Below are 18,635 nucleotides of genomic sequence, written 5' to 3'. Positions count from 1 at the left end.
CTGTACAAACTTTTGTTTAGACCTGAGACATTAAAGACAGACACTTCTGTTTTTTGAAATATTTCCTACTTCAACAAGCATTCCTTCACTAAAATCCATTACTTATGCACAAGTTAAAGCAGTTTCAGTACCATTATCTAACAGCTACTATAATCAAGATTATGGAAGTACCTGATCTACAAAAACCCTTGAACTGCCAAAAAAGTTGGAAGTAGATCATTAAGAAATTCCAGTTTATAAAGTTTTATTCACCAACTTCATGTTTTCTTGAAACATCAACTTTTGTACTTAAAACTCAACATTTAAGATACATCACGAACTCAAACAAACCAAAGTTATATTAAAAAAAAAAAAGAAAAAAAAGAAAAAAGAAATCCGGACTTTTTCTTTTAAAGGCAGAGCAAAGCCAGTCTCACAAGACAAACATTCAGCTCTTGTTACTTGAAGACTGACATCCACCACTGCAAGTAGCTCAGTGGAGGCTCCTCAGAGTAACCACAGTATATAGTCTCCTAAATCATTCGCATCAAATAGGATCTAATTTACCTAATGCCAAAACAATTATTACCAAGTGGCATTTTGGACACAAGTGTTTATTTCCCATTTTAGGTCAGCCTCCACTGAAGCACCTTGTGGATAATGCTGCTTCTTCTATATTGCAGGTAATTTACTAGCTAACACACATGCAGAAGTAATTAAAGTCAGATTATTTTCTTACCATGTCCACTCCAACAACGTATCCTAAACTTTCGTTTCCTGGTAAGACATCACAGAATATAACTGTCCCATACTCTATACTCTCTCCTATCTTCAGAGAAACCCTGGAGTTGATCTCCAGAGGAGGAAGTTCTACCTGCATTGCATCAACTGGAGCTGCATAGTCACTTTCCAGTTCATTGTCATCGTCTTCCACCAGCTCCAGTTTGTCCAAAGCAACAAAAACCCCACAATCCTCATCACATCTGAAAAGCTGCTTGCCTTGGTACTGTCCATCAGTAAAGCCCTGGCCACGACCTTCTTCCTAAGTGTCAGAGGGGAAAGAAGAGCAGAAAAAAAGAGTAGTGTATTTTGTGCAGAATCAGGCTACTACAAAAACAGCAATATAATCCACTGCCCTGGAGAAATCACAGTATGAATCAGTCTGATGAACTACCATTACACTGGGAAAAAAAGGCAGAATTTGTGGCAAATATGCATACTATCTTATGGGAATAAGTGTTAAGATGTCATTAAATTAGAGAGAAGCTGCAGGCAGAAGAATCTTTACTCAAAGAAGCGTATTTTCTTCAGGTGCAGATTTTGCTTCCATCATCAAATTTTTGCCAGATCAAGGTAAGACTACTTCACTGTAGACATGAACACCAACCATTCCAAAATTTCACTTAGATGCCAAATAAAGAGAGCTGATTTTAACACGTGCTCAGGCCCAGATATCCCCTGAGGTTCTTACCAGGAATTGCAAACAATGTGGAAAAAATTTAACAACTTTGAAAAATACACTTCTAGCACAAGAGTAGCACTCTCCTCAATCTGACTGACCCTTCAAAAGCTCATGCTAGACATTATACTTGCAGAAATACCTCATTGGGAGCACAAAACAGCAATATTCTCCACCTTAGCTAGTTGCCATTTAAATTTTGGTGCTCTACATGAACAGCATCTCTAAGTTTATGGGCTGTATCTTGGCAGCGCCAAGATACAAGAAAAACTAAACAAGGAAAACTAAAGCACTCAACAGAAATCTGAGTCAGATGTTTGCCATGATACAGATTCAAGCAATTCTTTCTACATCGGAAGAGTCACACAGCCCCTGTATCTTCACTGGATGTGCAGAATACAAGGCTAAAGTGATAAGGCACCATCACAGATACTCAATAATAATATTTATGAGAAGACTAAAGATTGCACAATTTAACAATGCTTCTAGATTTTGTTATGACTGCTTCTTTAAAAAAATATTTTCAACTCATCTTATAGAATATATATGATGCTTCCCCCCATCAAGAAACTTACCAGCAGCTCTACTCCAAAGTATATTCCTGTTAGAGACCTTTCTTGCAACAAGGGTCCTCTGAAGCGAACAACTCCAGGAAATTTATCATCTCCTGACCGAAGCTGTACTCTAACAGGTGAGCCAATATCTATTTGGATGCCTTTAGTTAACCTGGTTTTGCTTTTAAACAAGCTATATCTCTCCTCACAGTTAGTAATTGCCAAAAGCAACTCAGCTAGCTTTTCATTTATTTCGATAACATCCTTCTCATCCACAAACAGGATCGCATGAGGCTGTTCCAAAATCTTTAATCCGATCTGTAATTTCTTGCCTTTACAAGGAATATTTCTGGAGTGTCCCACAGAAGAACGGTCTTGAAAAAACTGCCCAATGCTACCTTTGGGCACTTTCAAGAGCTTTTGAGTCTGCTTGTCTATGACACTGCATTCTTGGAGAAGCAAGTAAAAGATGCGCTCTTCCCAATATGATGAACTTGCTTTTTCTTGACTCCATAAGCCTGAATTCATTGTGATTAAACTTCAGAGGCTGAGCAGAAGCTTTCAGGAAAAAGAAAATAAGATGCTGATATATAAATATACACACTGATCTTCACTACTGGGAGGTCCACGATTTAGTAGTATTCATTCTGTAAAGAACCAGATCCAGAGCGGAAGACCTAAGACAAATAAAAACAAAAAAAAAGTAAATTTAAGTTGGGGAACTGCAGCTAGCCTGAAGAACAGAAAATCATTTAAATCTGTGACCACAACCACTCCTCCTACAGAGTAAAAATAGATCAGGAAAATCCAAGACAGTGAAAACAAGTCTCTAAACAGCCACAAGACTGCTGACCACACACACATTTCTGCTTGTTAATGCTGTGTATTTCCGTTCCTTCTCTGGTTCCCTGAAGCAATGGGCTATGGAAAAAGCTTACTGAAATGCAAGAAACACACAAGTGAAAGAAAAAGAAATTAGTTTCAGATGAACTGGAATAAATATCCTGCTCCAGCTCACAAGCAATATTTCACGGAAGCTTCCTGCTGTAAAGACCTTTTTTCGTGCTTAGTGACTACCTATTTCTGACAATGTACTACAGCTGTCATCTCATGTAACATTTTGATTTAGTGAAGCAGAAAATTGTGTGAATGTAACAGATGAACAGAAAATGGAAAATTTACCAGTTTGTTATAGCCATTTCTTTACATAATAGAAATGGGCAGTTCAGTAAGCAACAAACACCATCTGAAAACCACGTTGTGTCAGCACTGCAGCGTTAGATCCTCAAGAAAAATCTGGAGGCTTTCCTTTTTATCATTTCAGAAAGGTAATTCACCTCAAGAAAGTGAGAAAAATATCAGTTAATAAAGTCCCCTGGAAGCCAATGCCTTAGTTAAATATCATCCTAGGCACTGTAGCTCACAATCAATAAACAAAAAATATCGAATACTTCACTGCTCAGGGCAGCAGATACATATGTGTACGTTTGTTACTTGCTATATACATCTATATATACGTTCACAGTTAAGAGCATATTGGATATGTGAAAGAAAATCTGCAATATCATAACAGGATTTGTTCTTCCAGTGGAGAGCAAAAAGGATGCCATACAAATTAAGAATACATTCTCACACAAATTCCCCTGCTGCTAATCTGTGATGTCACAGCTATCTTGCATGCAGTTAAAGGAGAAGCTCAGTGACTACTTATGTTCTTAACTTCAGTCAATAATATAACAAATGCTTTGTCCTTGCACCTCTTCTTGCTACCCACTTCCTCCATACCTTTACTCCAATAGCATTCAAGTACCACAAAATCTATTGCCACTTCCCTACTCAGCTTGATCCCAGCTTTAGAGGCTATCAGGAAGCAACCTAGTAGCACTGGAATTGTTTGCAATCTTTTTCAAAAGAAGCGTGCTTAAAACTGTTTCACCTGAAGAAAAATAACAGCACCCACCTACTTTTAAGTTTAAGCAAAGTAGCATCTTCCAGTCACTAGGAGCTCCCACATTTCTATGCTGACTTGTCAGCCCTCCTAGAAAGGCTCCTGTGCCACACAGCCATTCCACCTCTCAGCACAGTATATTTCATCGTCAATGGCAGTATCACACTGACACCACTACTGCAGCAGCCTGTAGAAATTGTGTTGTTTTTTAAAAAGTGTTTCCATTTTCAAAGCAATTCACAACTGATGGACAGCACCCCACTGAAATAAAGCCTAGTAATGAAACAGACTCTCAATTTGTTTTCAAGTTTCAAAAATATTTTTCTTCAGCTTTTATTTGATACACTCAAACATCAACAAAGAATAAAGCCCATTTAACATAAACGTCCAACATCAAACTGAAACAGTACTATTATAGTACTGTAACAGTACTATAACATAGTGCTATTAGTACTGTTAATAGTAATAGTACTATATTACTATTTTATATATTGCTATATATATAATAATTATATATATTACTATAATACTGTAGTAATACATATATTACTATAATAATATTATATATATATAGTACTAGAGTAGTGTATATATATTTATATATACACTACTCTAGTACTATATACATAGTACTGTAATAGTACTATAGGACTATTATAGTACTGTTCCCTTATAGTACTATAAGGGAACTCATTAAGAATACAACAGGATCTGTTTGTTGGTTTTTTTTTTCCCCCCTATAGGAAACACACCCAAATGACCATGAGTTTTTGTAAGTCTACTCAGATATCAAAACCAAGTTCTATCCAAGTTCTGCCAAGTTGCCACCTCCCTTTACTTCCACCAGACACAGAGGATACTATACATACGGTCCTATTCTTTATAGCTCCGCTTTATGCTCTGAGCTTTCAAAGGCTGATGCACTGAACTCTCCTTTTTACCAGCCATTCCACACAGAACTGACACCCAAAACACTGCAAACAAGCGTCTCTGATGTTACAGGGATCACGGTCCCTTCCATTTCACTTTTAGAAACAATTTTAATATGAATAAGTACATATGAGACAACACATTAACAAAGGTCTGTAGAAGAGCTTAAAAAAAGAAATGAAGAATACATCAAGTAAAGCTTCGTTTGCAGCTACCCAAAAAAAAAGTTAATTCTACTCAGGTGCACTGCTGCAGTGTTACATAACCTTAACATGTTTAGGACTAGAGAATTCAGTGGGAAAACATGTTACCAGCTGCGATTGGATTACATAACGCTAACTTTACACTACATGTGGTCAGTCTTCCAAAGTCCCATCATCCCCAGAGACTGTATGAAGCTACTAAATCAAGTACCAGGAAGTTTTCCATTACGACAAGGTTCATTATCACTCTACAAAACACCTTCACAAACTTACTCACCACCTTCCCACGCCAAAGAAAATACAGTTCTAAGAAGTTACCGCTTATAGAAAAAGGCGATAGATCAGCACTTAGCAGCAGAGCACAGCTCGCTGGAACGGATGTTAACTTCCAGCCATACACCAGAAGCTGGTACACAAAGCACTTCACGGTACCTGTTCCGGCTGTTTCCAAGGGAGCTGATTACGCTGCACACTCGCTGAACCCCAGTACCCAGGTCAGTACCCGGTCAGCCCAGCCCCCGCCACCAGCCCCGGGGCAATCCACTCAGACCCGGCCCAGCAACAAGTAGGGCCCAGGGCGCTCGGCGCACCCCAGACGGTGCCTGCCCAGCGGCAGGGCTGTGTGCGGGCTGGCCGCTCACGCGCTGCCACCGCCTCCTGCCCGCGTTACCTCCCCGCTCCGAAGGCTTTGGGAAGCCGCAGATCCGGCAGCCGTGACCGCAGCAACGCGCGCTCTGCGGGGAAGCGGCGCCGGGGGCAGGCCGCGCCAGGCTGCCCAACTTCGGGGCTCCCCTCACTTCCCTTCTCGCCCAGCCCTGCCGCCAGCGGGGCGCCTCAGCGCGCAGCCGGTGCCGCTCCCACACGCGAGCCCCCGGCGGGCGGCCCCCGGCAGCACCGCCCAGGCCCTGCCGCCGCCGCGCTGCCCGCTCGCCTCCCGAAACGACGCCGCAGAAGCTCCCCGCGGCCGCCCCGGGCGCCCAGGCCCCGCTTTGAGCACTGCGGGCCGCGGCCCCGCCACCCCGACACCGCCCGGCGGGCCCCGAACCCGCGACCTCCGGCCCCGACCCCCGGCCTGAGAGCGCCGCCGCTCACCTGCCCCGGCCCCGCCTCACGGCCCCGCGCCCCCATCCCGGCCGCCGCCGCCGCTGCTCTCGGCCGGTGAAACGCAGCCTGCTGCTCCCCGCAGGGCCCGCCCCCACCTGTCCCCGCAGCCAATCAGAGAGCGCGGTAGTCAGCGCTTCGGGGTGCTATTGGCCGAGAGCGCCGCCAGCTGACGGGGCGCTGCGGGGCTTTCCAGCCCATCCAGGTTGTGTGAGCGGCAGAGGGGCGGGGCGGGCGGGGAGGTCGGGAAGAGGCGGTTGGCGGAGCGTTCCCCACGGAGGGCGCCGATTGGCCGCCGGGAGGACGAGGGCGGGAGGGAGGAGTGATTGGGTGACGCAGCGCGCCGCTGCCCGCCCATTGGCTGCGCGGGCGGGCCGGGGCCGGGCGGGCGGAGGGACACGGCGTGGCCGGGCCTGCGGGATGCGGCTGGGGGGGGGGGGGGGGGGTGTCAGACACCACAGGGCGGTGTGGGGCTGGCTGAGGAAACCCCTCCAGTGTCAATGCGTTATGGAGCGAGAGCTCCCGCTAATCATTTATTTAGACGCGTAACAGTAGAATTCCCCTTTAAAGTAATACTTAATTTGCAAAGAATAAGTGGTGGTGGAAAAATACTAAGATTTACGCGTTATTTTCCTTCACTGTGCGGAAGGACAGTCAGTAAAACCGAGCTATGCTCTGATAATCCTCAGGGTGGCCATCTCTACACACCGGCTGCATTTTCCTCCATTTGTTGAGCCACCTTTTATACTACTACAAAATGCATCAGTACGTCTGCTCTAAGTCCTATTATCCCAAATTTTGTGATATTTACATTTTGGGTATAAATAAATTACATGAGGAACATGACTATAAGTATTAACTATACTATAATCACATACAATAAGAAAAGCTGACAGACATTATAAGAATAAAATATCAAAATATTAGATAGGAATAGCTATATATGGTATGCCTAGTAACTCAACAACAAATATTTAAAAATATTTCTCTAGTCCAAGTAATTATGTACTTAACTCTCTTACTTCAGCAGGGAAAATGACCAACATACACCATTTAGAAAATCTGTCCTGCAGACAGAAGAGCACTTGTGAAATGTAACCCGTGTTAATATCCTATTGACCCATTGGGCTTGCAGTACAGCTCTGTCTCTCTGACAGACTGCAGATGAAAGACAGACTATGACTGTTATTTACTCTAAAGCTCCTTTGCACTCCTTTAGAAGTAATAAAGGAGTTGTAAAGTGGTAACAGGGCTTTGGCAGTGTAAAATGGGCCTGTTGCATTTCTTTCATGTTAAAAACCCTGTCTGTAACACCAGCACAAGATACTTGCCATTAAATGGCAAGGTAGTTGGTGTTTTTTTTTTGTTGTTTTTGTGTTTTTTTTTTAAACTGCACTCTTGATAAAAGAAACATGTTTTATAATTTATAAGTATGGTAAACAAATTCCACTTTCAAAAGACATAGTATCATACAATTAAACATTATATGAATAACATGGAACAGTAGTTTGTGCTATGCCAGGATGCTGTTCATTTATCACAGTACCCCAAAAGTGCAGAATATTCGTACAGAACAGCTAAGTATTTCTCCTACTTCAAACATGGAAACAGAAGTTACTTATGCTGTTGCGTTTGAAAAAAAAAAAATAAAAAAATGAAAAGTTATTGTAGAAGCATCAAAGATAACATTACAGCACTCTTTCAAAATATTAGTTGTGTGGTAAAAGAGGTCTTGGGTAAATATATTAGGTATTTCTGCCTCCCCTTGTTTTGTTTTGTTTCATTACCAACAGTTCTAATTAATGATTTGGTAAAATAAATAAGGATTAGTTACATAGGTTGGAGCCTGAGAGCAAAAAGCCATACAGGCCCTAGGAGGGAGCCTGAAGCTGTATTTCATAGGGCTGAAGCTGAAGAGGATTTTGTAACAGAAAGACTACAGCCACATTCTCTTACTTGAATAGGAGCTTGCTATGCCCATTACAGCAGGACAAACCTGGCAGTAAACTGCAGCTTGGGCATAACTTTGGTTTATCACATCATTTCCCAAGCTGATACCAGCTTTGTGTTCTGTGATTGAATGTTTTTTCTGTCTGGGTTTGTGTAGTCTACCACATTGGGAAAACGTTAACTGCCCAAATCAAGGCAGGATGTTTTACACTGCTGTAGACATCCCTTCTGGTTCTTAAACCATCAAAAGCATGAATGCTGGTCTTGGGATACAGGCATCCTTAATGTGGCACCACAAGACTTGCTCATCTGGTGGCTAATTAGCAAGTTTTAGACATAAGCTTCCAGGGAACTCTTCGTAAAATGGGACCTTCCATCTTAGATATGTATGGAGGACATAACTTGTATGACAACCACTTTTATGCACTGCAGTGTTACAATTTTAACCTTGCCTAGCTCCTGTGTTACTGCAGAGCATTCTTTTTCCATATCCCTCGGTAAACGTGTCTTAATGTTGTGCTCTTTATGTATGCCAGACAAAGTCAGTGCCTGCACAGAATACAAACTCTGAGTAAGCCACTGCATGAAAACCCCTTTTCCATCACTGAATGTGACAGAATACGCTTTTTCATAAACGTTTACCATCATTTTATGAATAGTTAAATAAACTGATGGTGTAAGTGCACTTTCCAATCTCAGAACAGTATGCTGCCATTGTGAAAAATCCCCTTTTCTGCTGCTTAACCCTTTAGTCGGTATTTGACTGCTGGAAGTGAAACTAAAAATATGAAGAGATATTCGTTGTACATTCTGCTAGAAACACCACTGTATGTTGTAGGGTTTTTTTTGTTTGTTTGTTTTTAACGTGCTAATCAAGTGGAAATAAGAAAAGTAAAATACTGCCAGACTAACAACAGTTGGTCCAGGTAAAGGCCTGGGGCTGTCTGGACAAAACCTGAGCAGATGGGAGCAGGATGGGGAGGAGCAGCCAGGGAGGCCTGCAATGGCTATCACAGCTCCTGAGCATGAGGCCAGCAGTAGCCCTGGGGATGTTCCCTTGCCACCAGTTCAGGATCTGCCTGTACCTGCCACAGCTGGCTCTTCTGAGGTAGACAGAATTCCCACAGAACACCCTCGATTTGTAAACTGTTCCGTATCAGTCAGCCATGTTCATAGCAGATTTCACTTTTTTTTTTTTTTTTTTTTTAATCATCCAGGTTAATTTGACTAGAAGGTGCTTATTCTGAAATAATTGAACATAGAGGTCATTCTTCATGTACTGAAAAATACACTTTCCTCTTTTCCTTCAGCTTTATCAAGAGCAGGACAATAGCACTAAGCATCACAAAATAATACATTGCTTTTTGGCAACACATAAATTAGCGGATTCAGAATTCAAAGCTCAAATACATCTGTGAACTGTCAGCAGGGGTGAAATGCACTGAAATCCCCCTTGGTTTTTGTTCACAATTGTAACCAAACCCATAAATCTAACTTTAAAGGAATAAGACTTGAGCCAGAAGCCCATGCCTTGTCTACACTTGAAAGAGTTGGCTGGTACAGCTACACCTTAGAGCTGTATTGGCAAGCACAGATTTCTTTTCTGGTGTAACTTAAATCACTTTCCGCATGGAACATGCTAAATGGGCTAAAGGACTCTGCCAATATAACGGCATCTATGCTAGGGGTCTTGCCAGTATGGCTGTAGCTGCATGGGAGTGATTTTTCATCGTTCTGACAGCTATTTTGGCAAAACTTCTACATTTAGACAGAGTCCAAGTTAAAGTTGGCATTGTTCTACGTTGAGAATAAAGCAGAAGAGAGGCATTGGCAGTTTATGGCCCTGGTTTTATATTATTTGAAATTGTTGTTCTAAAGGAATGTGTGGGGCAGGATCCATGTGGTCCTTTGGATGTTTGCCTCCCACATTAGTGCTGCATTAAAATGTCCTGGTTTTTTTCAGTGAGTGAGCTTTGGCAACCGGGAAAATTACATTACTAAAAAAGAGTGTCCATACTATTTACCCCAGAAATAGCTATCCTGGTGTTTTAAAGCAAATTTCCAAAGTGAAGTGAACTACAAAAGGAAGCATCTGGGCCAATGGACATGTGGATTAATGCATCATTCTTCTTCACTTTGTCCTCAGCTCAACAAAGAATTTAAGTACAGGATTAATTTTAGGCACACACATAAGTCCATTTCAAGTTTAGTCGTCATGTCAAATATGATAATGCTCCTTTCTGAACTTCAATTAAGCAGATATTTGAAATTAATCGTATGCTTAAGCACTGTGCAGAATCAGGATTTCTGTCAGAAGGGCAATTTTACATAGAACGAGGCTATTAATTGTGGTACCATCTGCATTTTCTTTCCTGAATTGGATGCTGTTTGTATTTTAAAGATGTCCTACAGGGCATATTTTTCCACATAAGTGCATTTACATATACATGTTTTTTTTCTTCGGTGTTTTTTTTTTTTTTTTTTTTTTTTTGGGGGGGGGGGGGGAGGGAGGGTGGGAGAATGGTCAGAAATCCACGTGGACAAGTTTTCATTGATTTTGTAATTGCATTTACTGTTGAGCTCTTTCCCGCTTTGTGTTTGCGTGTGTAATACTGACATTTGGGTTTGCAAAAGTGCCCTTGTGGCTGGAGCTGCATCACTGCATCTTGTCTGCAGACAGCAGCCAGGCTGTTCGAAGCAGATAGGAAATTACATGTGTAATCAGTCAGCACCGAAGCAGTGAGCCAATTGGATGAGGAAGTCTGATTTAATCAAGACTTCTTCCTTCCTTTTTGTAAAACACAGAATGTGCCTGCTAGAAGCACACACAGACATATTTTTTCTGCATTTTGAAAATGCAAAGCAGGCCGCTCATGACTTCGTACAGACTACCCACGCACCACAACTAAAATCTTCTTGGCAGTTCCCAGGTGAGTTTTCTGTGCACTTTGGCTTCTGCCGATACTTTTAACTCAGTCTGAGTGACATTTACTCTGATACAGAGCAGGAGTACCTGGCCAAAGTAAAATTGTGTCATTTATTGCAGGTTTCCTTATGTTGTTCTGGACTTTTTTTATATGCAAAAATAAATAGTCTCTTAGTTAAAGTTTAACTTTCCCAACAAAAAGTCACTGTAAAGTGTTATGAAGCATGGATAATTTTCAATGCATATACGTGAAGACTTGTATATTACACCATTCACTTCTGCATCACTCTATATGCAAGTATGTTGTATTGCTCAGATAAATCATGTTTTAAAGTGATATTTATATATGCATACACACAGATATTTATGTATATAAAGTTTATAGATATATAAAGATATATTTATTGAATATAAATGCAATTTTGCTTATTAGGTTATGCCAACTCACAACTAAGAAAAACGTCCTTATTTAAATTTGGCCATTTTCAGATGCCTCATTTAATCTGGTATTTTGAGATTACATTCAAAAAAATATTTGAAAGTTTACAGTCTTGGGATAAACTGTCACAAATATCTAAAGGGATAAGCAGATAGAAATAATCAGCCACTCTTACTGTTCAAAAACGACATCTTGGAAAGTAATAGAAGAACAGTGAAAACTTTTACCCCTTGGTCCAAAGTTCAAAACTAAGGGCTTCTATGATGCTCTTCATAATGAGGATGATGATATGTATGTTCTTGTTTATCCAAGCCAGGCAGAGGAAAGGCTGCTTAGAGGAAAGCATTTCCATTATTTCCAGTGAGGAAAGTAATTGCTTTTCTTTTTACAGCCCTGTAGTTTGCCAGAAATCAATAGCTCTGCTGAAGGAGTTTCCTCACCTCTGTAACTGGCATTGCATAACTGTGTGGTAGACAAGCGGTGACAAAATGATATGTAGTAACACCTCTGTCCTAAACCCCCTCGTTACTTAATAACCTCTCCTTGGGCATTATTTCTACATTTCGAGCAGGGAGAGTTGCACTTTTTTAGAGTAGATTTTCATGTTATTTGATTTTCACCCATTGGATAAACTGTAAGCAACACTTCTCATGGTAACTAACTGAACACAGCACCCTGGCAAAGTGGTTAGGATGTTCTTAAAACTTTCTAAACTGCTGGTAGAATACAATGACGTTAGAAGTATTTTTTTTATTTTTATTTTTTCATAAAATGTACATCTTAAGGAGACATTTATGTGGCAGAATAGCCAATCCAGTCTATGGAGTAGTAGATTGATTTAAGCATTTTATAAGCACATGGCAAAATATCAGTCCTAGCAGAACAGACTTACAAATCTACTAGAAGCGCAGTGTATGGACTAAAAGAAGTAAAGGAAGACTGCTTGTGCATAATAATTAGAAACCTCGGTTTGCCTTCCACCTAGCCATTGTCAAACTCAGTTGTTATTCTCTCACAGTACAGTGACAAGTCTCTCTGGAGAGAACTTGAAACTGTGAAATAAAACAAAAATATTATGCTGTTTCAGATAGCGCCTTGTTTTGCCTTATAGGCCAACACAGTAATTAAGAACAGATGGTAAATTCTGGAGTCTTGAGAATGGTAATCTCCAGCAGTATAAGAGAGCCAGGCTGCTAGTTATACTGATAATCTCCAAGATTTGAGTCCACGTGAACTAGTACTTGTGAGGTGTGGGGCAAAAAAATATATATAATAAATCAGATTTCAGGAGAAAAAATCAGCTCTCACTGAAGTTTATGGCAAAATCCTCATAGGTAACTAAGGAGCTATGTACCTAATCCTATTTAACATAACTTACTGTGATTTTCATGTTTGATTTTACTCTGCCAAAAAATGTCCAAGTACTTTCAGTGGTAATATTAATAAGAATAGTTCTTCAGTGGTAACTATGTATATATTTCAATTTATTACTTTAGTTTTCATAAAACTACTGTGCCCTCACACATGTTCACAGAAAGCGATGAGGAAGCCAACGAAAAAGATAACCAGACTAGATCCTCTAAAGGCATGCTACTAAGAAATGTCCTATTTTTTGTAATCTTTCAGTGACAGCTTTGCAATGGAAGAAGACACACACTGCACAGCAGAAAGGGGGCTGTTGGAAGCTGTGAGCAGGATTACTATGTTTTCTACGACTGCTTCTCTTGATGAAGAACAAAATCAACCTAAAGCTGAAATTTCTTGTCAAGTGAACAAAGAAAACCCAAAAAAAGATGACCTCCAAGGTTGATGCTATCCTTTCATTTTATTTCTTCTGTAGTTATTGACCGCTTATATAAAAACTTCACTTTATTTACTACAATAGTCCAAATTTACATTGCCTACTCCACTGAAAATAACCCTTGATTGAACTTGTAATAATACCGTAGCAATAGCAAAACAGATGCACTTCTTGATACACACACATACAGTTTTCCTTCTAAATCTCTTGTACCTGAAATTTATTCCAGAATAAATTTACACACCCAAGACCAAAACAATGCTCATCAGTTGGCCTGTCTTGGGAGCACTCTTTCTGTACATCACAAAATCTGAATTTCTTGGCAGTGTCATTAAGGACACCAAGAACTTGATTGAAACTAATCTCAAGCAGTAGTTTCTCACATGCCCAATGAAGAAGCAGCATTGGACTTCTACTATCCCTAAGATTACTGTCACACTATTTAATAAAATGTTAAATATAATTCATAATATATGCAATTTCATCAAGATTTTCAGCCTACAAAGCTATCATAAACAGCACCTCTCTCTCAAGAAATAACGTTTTACAGAGATTGAGCCAATCACTGCAGGCCTTGATATTTAGAACTGTATGACCAAACGATTAACAGCATGTAAAAGTGGGGCTACTGATGGAGTACTACAGTGCATTTACATTCCTGTTTCTGCATCAAGCAGTTATCCTCCCATTCACTTGTGGTCATTCACTTCCATTGTCTGCATGTTGCAGGCTGACTTCAGCTGAGTGTGTTGACAGAGACATTACTGAGAGGAAACTGAGACTGCTGTGCCCACTACTCCATTTCTTTTATCCACTTTGTTAGGCTGTATGCCACTTGATGAAAACTGTTGTCGCTATATTTCAAAGGCAGAGAAATCACCCTTCTGAAAAGCTTCATCAAATTCCCCTGTAAGCAAACCAGCCAAGCTTCATTTTTACATATGCATATACGGTGGGGATTTTGTGTCTGTGTATGTGACTATGCGTGGAGGAAGGAAGGGAGTTGCACATACAAATATCACTGTGGCATCACTTCAGCTACAAAAGAAAAGAGGATGTGACAATTCCTCCCTCAGCTAAGCTGGTTATCTGAGTTTCTTCTTTAAGGTTAGGGCATTCATGTTTCTCAGCTTTCACCTGTTACTGTACAGTCCTGATATTTGAATATGGTCAGTATTTCAATATACGTCTGAATTTGCATCTGCATTGTATTATATCATCCTCTTAGCAAGGAAGAAGGCTGGAGAAGCATCTGATTCAAAACAGTGAGTCAGAGGGTTTTAGGCCTACTGGGCCTCAGCTGGGATGCTGAGGCCTACCTCCTGCCCGCATGGCACCTGAGGCTACATCCTAGACATACAATACTTCTTGTCAATATTTTTCCATAATAAGTTAAATTTATATTCTGCAGCCAATGTAGTGTCTTTCAAATTTCAGAGCACAACAGCTTTCCTTAGAGAACCTGAAGCAGTCTTTATTAGCAGTGGAATCATTCTTTAGGTTTTGCTGTTATGGCAACAGAAATTCTAAGCTCTGCTTTCACAATAAACATGTAGAAGTCTTTTCAAATGCAAAGGTTATAATCTGAAATATTTTATATATTGGTTTTAGATTCTAATGCATCCCTAAGTCCCAACTCTTCAATGACCACTAAGGAGCTTCAGGAATACTGGAGGAATGAAAAAAGCCAGTGCATACAGGTCAAACTCCTTTTTGAAATCCCATCAACCAGAATTGTAGAGCACCACTTATCTAAATATGTGGTAAGTGAAAAAATTAATATGTAAGAAGATCATTAATTTTTATTCACTCTACAGGGGTCTGCACAGCACACAGCATGAAGACCTCACTGATGGCCAGGTTCTGCAAGCTGTGATCATACTGAGTAGAGCCTGTTCTCACTGTTCATAAGGGCATAGCTGGTGGTATCTGCCCCTAAAAAAAAAAACAAAACAAAAAAAAAAACAAAAAAAAAAACCTCTGACAATCAGTTCATAAAACCTGCAGCAGTGGGAAAGCAATATCAAGTCAATTAGTAGCTTGAGTATCCTTTACACCCAGAGGCTTGTCAACATTAAAGAAATTCACACAAGTACAAAAATATCAATGCAGTTACACTGGCACTGAGCTAGACTGCTGTAACAGCTGCATGATATTTATATAACCTCCACATCAGAAATTTATGTTAGCACAAGTGCAAAATTCTTTGATGTAGACAAAATTTAAGACATCCTCCAGCTAGATCTCTTCTGGGATTGTTTCCCTTCCCTACCTAGAGCTCCATTAGATGGAATATTTCTGTCATATTTTTAAGGTGAAGCATAAGTATGAGGGACAGGAACAGGAGAATGGGTTGGATTTTCATACCTTTTCTCACAGCACTGAGACTTAGGGTTTTTTTATTATTATTATTTCTGATTTTGCTCTTGGACTTCTGGAGGACTGATCTAGAGCAAGTCTTCTTCAGTGCTTGTCAGTGAAATTCAGATAGGGTTGTTTTCCTCATTTGCAACAATCTCTGAGATCTGCAGATGAAAAATGCTAACAGTCATACTGGTGACACTGATCCTGGGCGATGCAGCTCAGTAGAGTTTAAAGCAGGTTCTAGAGGTTGTCCAAATATTTTGTTGCACATTATACACACCTATTTTGATGCTCCTGTCTTACACACCCTCAAGAGTATCCAAGTTATTGAATAATTAAAGAATATTTTAGTATAGCTGTATGAGGACAAGGTTATCAGGTTGGCGTACGTGCAAGTAGTTAAACCTAGTTGTTAAGTCACAAGCCTAGGCAAAATAATTTACATTACAACAAAATTGAGCCAATTTGAATGACAGTTTAATTAAATGGTATTTCTTCTCTTTCTCATGCACACTACACTCACACAAAAAGTACATGTAAATTATTCACTTAGCTGCCCTTTATAAAATGATAACTTATGATTGCTTTGGATATGCATCAAGAGTATATACACTTTTCAGCAGGGATCACGGCAAAATATAGCAAAACGTCACAGTGCTTAGAAATGAAAAGAGATCAGAGGAGTCAGATCAAATTTAGAAACCTTTCAAGAAATGCCTGTAAAGATCATTTATGAAGATTAATACAGAGAATTTCTCTGTAAGGAAAATCAAGGAAGAGGATCAGAATGACACTAGTGCTAGTACTAGTTTTCACCCTTCTATACCAGCACAGAAAACAATTGGTGTGTGTAAAACTGCTCCAGCTCTTGTATAATTCAGTGGGAAGTTGAATGTGAACATCCAAAAGCCAGCAAGGTCAACAGTCCATGCCCTTAGCTGGTGCACAATGACACAGCAAAGCAGTGGAGCTCCACTGGTTTATGCATATTAGGTATTTGGCCCTTCTTCAACATTATGGTGCTTGGATCAGGCCCAAAGGAGACTGTATCTGTACAACACAACTCTCAATTTTATTTTGCAGCTATTTTGCTAATATCACATTTATTATAGTCATTTTCTTTTCGAGGCCAGAAAAGAGCTGAGGAAGATGGACTTTTGAGAACTGTTAATGTGGGACAGCATTGCTGTTAATGAAGGATTTTGGCTAACAAACACAGATTTTTGTAGAAATGTCACCTTTTTGCAGTATATTTATATATGCCAAGAAAGTTTGAACAGGATTTGAACAGGACAATGATTTAAAGGGCAAATGAGACTTTGGATTTGCTCCATCTTATTTTTGCATACACCAAATGTTACTGCCAAATATTCCCTCTTCTTTCACAGCATTAATAATGCCCCCAAATCCTAGAAATGTCTGATACAAACATAATTTCTGTGTATTACCACCAATGGAAAATACATTAAGTTCAATATTAAGTCTGGGATATCCATTCAGTTCACTGATGATGATTGATTGCAGCAGCCATGGCTATTAGAAGCAAGCATAGCTACAGAAATGCTCTGTAAGGCTCTGTAAGTGATTTTACGTGCTTCAGTCTGCTAGTTCACCATTGTCAGCACTTTGCAGGATGGGATCCATTAGTACTTTGTTTATCTACAACTCATTTACATGCAAAGGCTAAGCATGGTGCCAAAGTCCAAAACAGCTGGAGGGGGGAATTATTACTTTGATGGCTACAGATCTCAAAGATCAGCCCTACACTGAGCATACTCTGTAATCCTAGCCAGTGATTAATTTAGAAACTGCACAACAATCCCAAAGAATATACAGGATTATATGCATGAAAGTGGTGAAGGAAGGTTTCAGCTGTTGGAATATACAATCACAATCTTCTCAAAGCAGTAACAGACCCAAAACGTGGCTGCACTGGGGCTAGGATGGTCCTTCTCATTTTTGTTTTTCTTTTTTTGTTGTGTTTAGATGTATAAAATCATAATTTTGCAGACAGGAAGCTTTGACAGCAACAAGTCTGTAATTGAACGGCGTTATTCAGATTTTGAGAAACTGCACAGAAATCTTCTGGAGGACTTTAGTGAAGAATTGGAAGATGTGACCTTTCCCAAAAAAGCCCTAACAGGGAACTTCACAGAAGAAATAATCAATGAGAGAAAACTAGCCTTTAAGGACTACCTGAGGCGTCTTTATTCTATGAAATATATCCGAAGATCAAAAAAATTTATTGACTTTTTAACAAAGCCAGAGCTTCAGGAAGCATACGGCTGCCTGCGAGGTGGCCACTACACCAAAGCTTTGGAAATCCTTTTAGAAGTCATTGGTCTGCAGGAGAGGCTGACGAGAGGCAACCCTGTCTCAATTGTCCCTACTCTCTGTGCTATTGTGGTGTGCTACAAGGACCTGGACAACCCAGCAAGTGCCTTTGAATATGGAGAAAAAGCTCTATCACGCCTTCGGGTACATAACAGTCACAAGTATTATATTCCCCTGTTAGAAGCAATGATAACTTTGGCATATGAACTTGGAAAGGATTTTCTGTCTTTGCAAGAGAAACTGGAAGAATGGAAGGCAAAAAAAGATCCTGTACGAGTTTTTTCCCTGAAAGAACTTGCAGTTCGGGAGTATGTACAATGAATACAAGAAATAATTTAATTAAATAGCAAAGCTGCCTGCTCCTTTTCCTGAACACAGTAACTTGAAAGAGTAATAACTGGAAATTACCTGTTAGGGTAACATAACTTTAAACTAGTAGAACAAATATATATATGTCAACATTAGCATATGTTTGAAAATGTTATATTTACTCTACAGATTTGAGAAGCACCTAAGCTTAAGACTTCTGGAAAGAAATTTGTAACTAAAAGTAATTTATAATTTGCTTATTTTGACAATATTTTGAACATAGCCCACTTTGTATGCATGCATAGCTAGAATAGGAAAATACAATGAATAAAGCACTT

General features: G+C 40.0%; 2 protein-coding genes across 9 annotated transcripts in view; one reads left to right on the top strand and one right to left on the bottom strand.

The window, feature by feature from the left end:
* Positions 1–6,257, bottom strand: part of CYLD (CYLD lysine 63 deubiquitinase) — a 26,620-nt gene extending 20,363 nt beyond the window's left edge. Inside the window, exons 1-5 of one of the 7 annotated variants that reach the window (XM_082770238.1) lie at positions 5,744–6,039; positions 3,953–4,127; positions 3,175–3,329; positions 2,014–2,669; positions 719–1,021 (exon numbers count right to left, since the gene is read on the bottom strand). In XM_082770238.1, coding sequence (XP_082626364.1) covers positions 719–1,021; positions 2,014–2,520 — 810 coding nt within the window. In that variant the 5' untranslated portion in view covers positions 2,521–2,669; positions 3,175–3,329; positions 3,953–4,127; positions 5,744–6,039. Of the gene's footprint in view, positions 1–718; positions 1,022–2,013; positions 2,670–3,174; positions 3,330–3,952; positions 4,128–5,350; positions 5,433–5,743; positions 6,040–6,165 lie in introns of those variants that run through there. The other 6 variants (XM_082770237.1, XM_082770241.1, XM_082770242.1 and 3 more) reach the window with 6 other exon arrangements.
* Positions 5,431–18,635, top strand: SNX20 (sorting nexin 20). 2 transcript variants are annotated; one of them, XM_082770245.1, is made up of 4 exons: positions 5,431–5,567; positions 13,116–13,294; positions 14,902–15,053; positions 17,641–18,635. In XM_082770245.1, the coding sequence occupies exons 2-4, from the start codon at positions 13,129–13,131 to the stop codon at positions 18,307–18,309; spliced, it is 987 nt and encodes a 328-aa protein (XP_082626371.1). In that variant the 5' UTR covers positions 5,431–5,567; positions 13,116–13,128; the 3' UTR covers positions 18,310–18,635. The 2 variants fall into 2 exon arrangements, with proteins under 2 accessions (XP_082626371.1, XP_082626370.1); XM_082770244.1 differs by lacking the exon at positions 5,431–5,567 and adding an exon at positions 10,934–11,054.

The sequence above is a fragment of the Aythya marila genome (genome assembly GCF_965140915.1).
Source record: "Aythya marila genome assembly, chromosome: 12".
Classification (NCBI taxonomy): domain Eukaryota; kingdom Metazoa; phylum Chordata; class Aves; order Anseriformes; family Anatidae; genus Aythya; species Aythya marila.
Note: the sequence above shows the minus strand (reverse complement) of the source record. Positions and strands in the feature narration are given on the sequence as shown.